This window comes from Octodon degus, unplaced genomic scaffold (assembly GCF_000260255.1).
Source record: "Octodon degus isolate 3935 unplaced genomic scaffold, OctDeg1.0 scaffold00104, whole genome shotgun sequence".
NCBI lineage: Eukaryota > Metazoa > Chordata > Mammalia > Rodentia > Octodontidae > Octodon > Octodon degus.
The window spans coordinates 55,051-58,053 of NW_004524680.1; the positions used below are offsets into that span (position 1 = coordinate 55,051).

The 3,003-nt window shown below is 49.5% G+C and overlaps 2 protein-coding genes across 7 annotated transcripts in view; both read right to left on the reverse strand.

Moving 5' to 3' along the window:
* Bcl2l13 (BCL2 like 13) overlaps positions 1–3,003 on the reverse strand; it is a 97,596-nt gene that overhangs the window by 28,525 nt on the left and 66,068 nt on the right. The gene's annotated exons all lie outside the window — the stretch shown is intronic.
* LOC105743179 (probable peptide chain release factor C12orf65, mitochondrial) lies at positions 1,560–2,112 on the reverse strand. The gene has a single exon (XM_012516384.2). The coding sequence runs from the start codon at positions 2,083–2,085 to the stop codon at positions 1,561–1,563; it is 525 nt and encodes a 174-aa protein (XP_012371838.1). The 5' UTR covers positions 2,086–2,112; the 3' UTR covers position 1,560.

Below are 3,003 nucleotides of genomic sequence, written 5' to 3' on the forward strand. Positions count from 1 at the left end.
TTTGCATCTTTGTATTTATTACTTGAGGTAATAAAGCTTATTTTCATTAACAAATTGTATTATGTGAGTTCCTTGGAAAATTCTGATGTACTGTCTTAAAGACCCCCTCCCCCTTTTTTTGGCTTACTTTGAGAGATAGGGTCTCACCATATAGGTCAAGCTGGCCTCGCACTTGCGTGACCCTCCTGCCTCAGCCACCTGAGGGCTGGGACTGCTCCTCTGAGCTGTGCTCACCTGCTGCAGAGGGCCCTGCGTGCGCTCATGCCGCAGCCCAGCTGGCCAGGGAAAGCGCCCCTGTGCTCCAGGCGAGGCAGGGCGTGTCTGACAGCAGCAGATGCCACATGCTAGGAAAGAAACTGGAAAATCTGGGGCCACAAGGCTGATGCAGCAAAAGGCCACTGCCATGCCAACGTCCTCGTCCTCGCTGGGGGCTGCGCAAGCCTGCACAATCCAGAGTGTTCCAGAGCGTGTGTTTTCTGTCCTTGGTCAGTAAGGCATGCTGTGCCTGATGGCACCGAGCCTCACCCAGCACGATGGAAAACGTGACAGGCCTGGGAGTGCAGCCCAGCGGGGAGGCCCTGGGTTTGACCCTGGCACTGGAAACAAAACGAAGCCCCCATCAATGTACAGGAGATGTCACTGGCCACATGTGCTCTGTCCACAAGCTAACAGTAAATGGCAAGCACGTCAGTAACACTTCGCAGTCTTTTCCTCTTAACCTCTTCACCTCATGGGATAAATGGCTTCTTAACCCCAAGCAAGCTGTATGGTGGTTCACACCTGTAATCTCAGTACAATCCTAGCACTCAGGAGGCTGAGGCAGGAGGAGCATTGCAAATTCAAGACTAGCCTGGGCTACAAAGTGAGCTCAAGGCCAGCCTGAGCTGCACAACAAGACCCTCTCTGAAAAAGATTTAAAAAAAAAAAGAAATGGAGACCCTTCTAATGGCCTATGTCAAGAGTCATCCCTGGCTGTGTGCAATGGCACACCCTTGTAATCTCAGCTACTCAGAAGGATGAGGCAGGAAGACCACAAGGGTCCTGTCTCAAAAAGAGCTGGGATGTAGCTTGGTGGCAGAACACTCCTGAGTTTGGTCCCCCATTCTGTAAAACAAAACAACTGCCTGCCAGCCAGCCCAGCAGCCCCACTGAGGGCTGCGCAGTCCCCTGCCCCGAGAAAAGCCTTTGTCCCCCCCACCCCTTTTTTTTTTTTGCGGAACCGGGGATTGAACTCAGATCCTTGCGTTTGCCAGTCAAGCGCTTATCCTACTGAGCCATCTCCCCGGCCCCACTGCTCCCCTGCTCCCCTTTTGTAGTCATGGCTTCTTGGTACTTTTGTTCTCAAAGTGTGCATCAACCTCTGCTGAGTTTAGTCCATTATTCATTTTGCTTCTTTCTGAGACAAGGTCTCACTGGTAGTTGAGCTGCCCGAGCTCACTACGCAGCTCTGGCTGGCCTTGGCGGCGATCCTCCGGCCTCGGCGCCACGCCTGCTCTAGCCCATCAGGTATGCCCTGGTGGGAGGCACCCCCGCAACTCCTGGTGGATGCTTCCGGCACGTTCAGTCAGAACCCGCAGTGCTATCCACAGCAGGATTCCGACTTGATTCCCGCAGTTCCTTCAGTACTTTCTTTTTTTCTAGCCTTTCCTTTGCTCTTTTCTTCCTTTCTTGCTTTTTCTTCTCTGCCTCTCGTTTCTCTCTACAAACAGGACTGTTTTCACCATTGTAGAAAACATCCACTTTTTCCTGTAGGATTTTCCGAGCCAGCTTCCTGTTCTGATCCACGGATCTTGTCTGATGGCACTTCACGACCAGCCCTGAGGGCACATGCTTCAGTACTACGCAGTTGCTGGTCTTGTTGGTGGCTTGGCCCCCGGGCCCATGTCCCTTCACGAACTGCTCTTCCAGCTCACTCTCATCCAGGGGCAGCAGGGCAGGGTAGTCCCTCTTCCTGGCCACCTGCAGCATGGCAGCAGGGCCTCCTGGGGACAGCAGTGTCCGCTTCTCCCCAAGCCTGAGGCTCCAAAGCCCCAAGCATGCTCTGGCCAGTGCTGCAGGACCTCGTAGTAAACCCAAGGTGCTCATGAGGGGTGGGTGCTTGTCAGGACCTCGTCTCAGAATTGGTCGCCAGGTGTTAACGTCCAAGGAGAACACCAAGCCTGGGCCTGCTATCTAGTTTTTGAAGCCCATTTATTATTCCATGAATATCACACAGCCCCATTAACATTTTACCCAGTTTTTTCTCTTTAATGGTCATATTTGGGGGCCGGGGAGATGGCTCAATGGCTTAAGTACCTGCCTGGCAAGTACAAGGTCCTGAGTTTGATCCCCACTACCAAAAAATAAAAATAGTAATGGTCATATTCTCCTTTTTCTTCCTGTAAGCAGGTAAGTACATAGGAAAAATTAATACCCACAAAAGGAGTACAAATCTCACGTAACTCTGAGAGAATATTATTACAATATTATTTAATATTTTGGCCCAGCTGGGAAGGTGATATATACCTACAGCCCCAGCTACTTGGGAGGCTGAGCCAGGAGGATGGCAAGTATGAGGTCGGCCAGGGCAGAAACCCTGTCTCAAAAAATAAAAAGGTCTGGAGATGTAGGTCAGGGCAGAACACTCCTGGGTTCAGAACCCAGTACGTGTCTTTATACACGCATGTCATTCCAATTCTTTTTCTAGGTATACACACTTGACATTTGTACACATACATTTGGGGGTGTTCTTGGGGACTTGGATCCAGGACTTCACACATGCTAAGTACAAGTTCTACTGCTGAGCTGCACCCCTATTCCATACATGTACATTTTGAACAAACATTGTTAATACTGTAACCAGCTTTTTACCTCCATTTTTTTTCCTTCTTTTTAAGAAAGGGTCTCTATGCAGCTCAGGCTGGCCTTGAGCTCATTTTGTCGCCCAGGCTGCTCTTTTTTTTTTTTTTTTTTTTTTTTTTAAAAATTTTTTTTTTTTTTTTTTTTTTTTTTTTTTTTTTTTTT

What these genes read in the sequence shown, in the direction of transcription:
- LOC105743179 (XM_012516384.2), bottom strand. Translation starts at nt 2,085, where the DNA reads ATGAGCACCTTGGGTTTACTACGAGGTCCTGCAGCACTGGCCAGAGCA.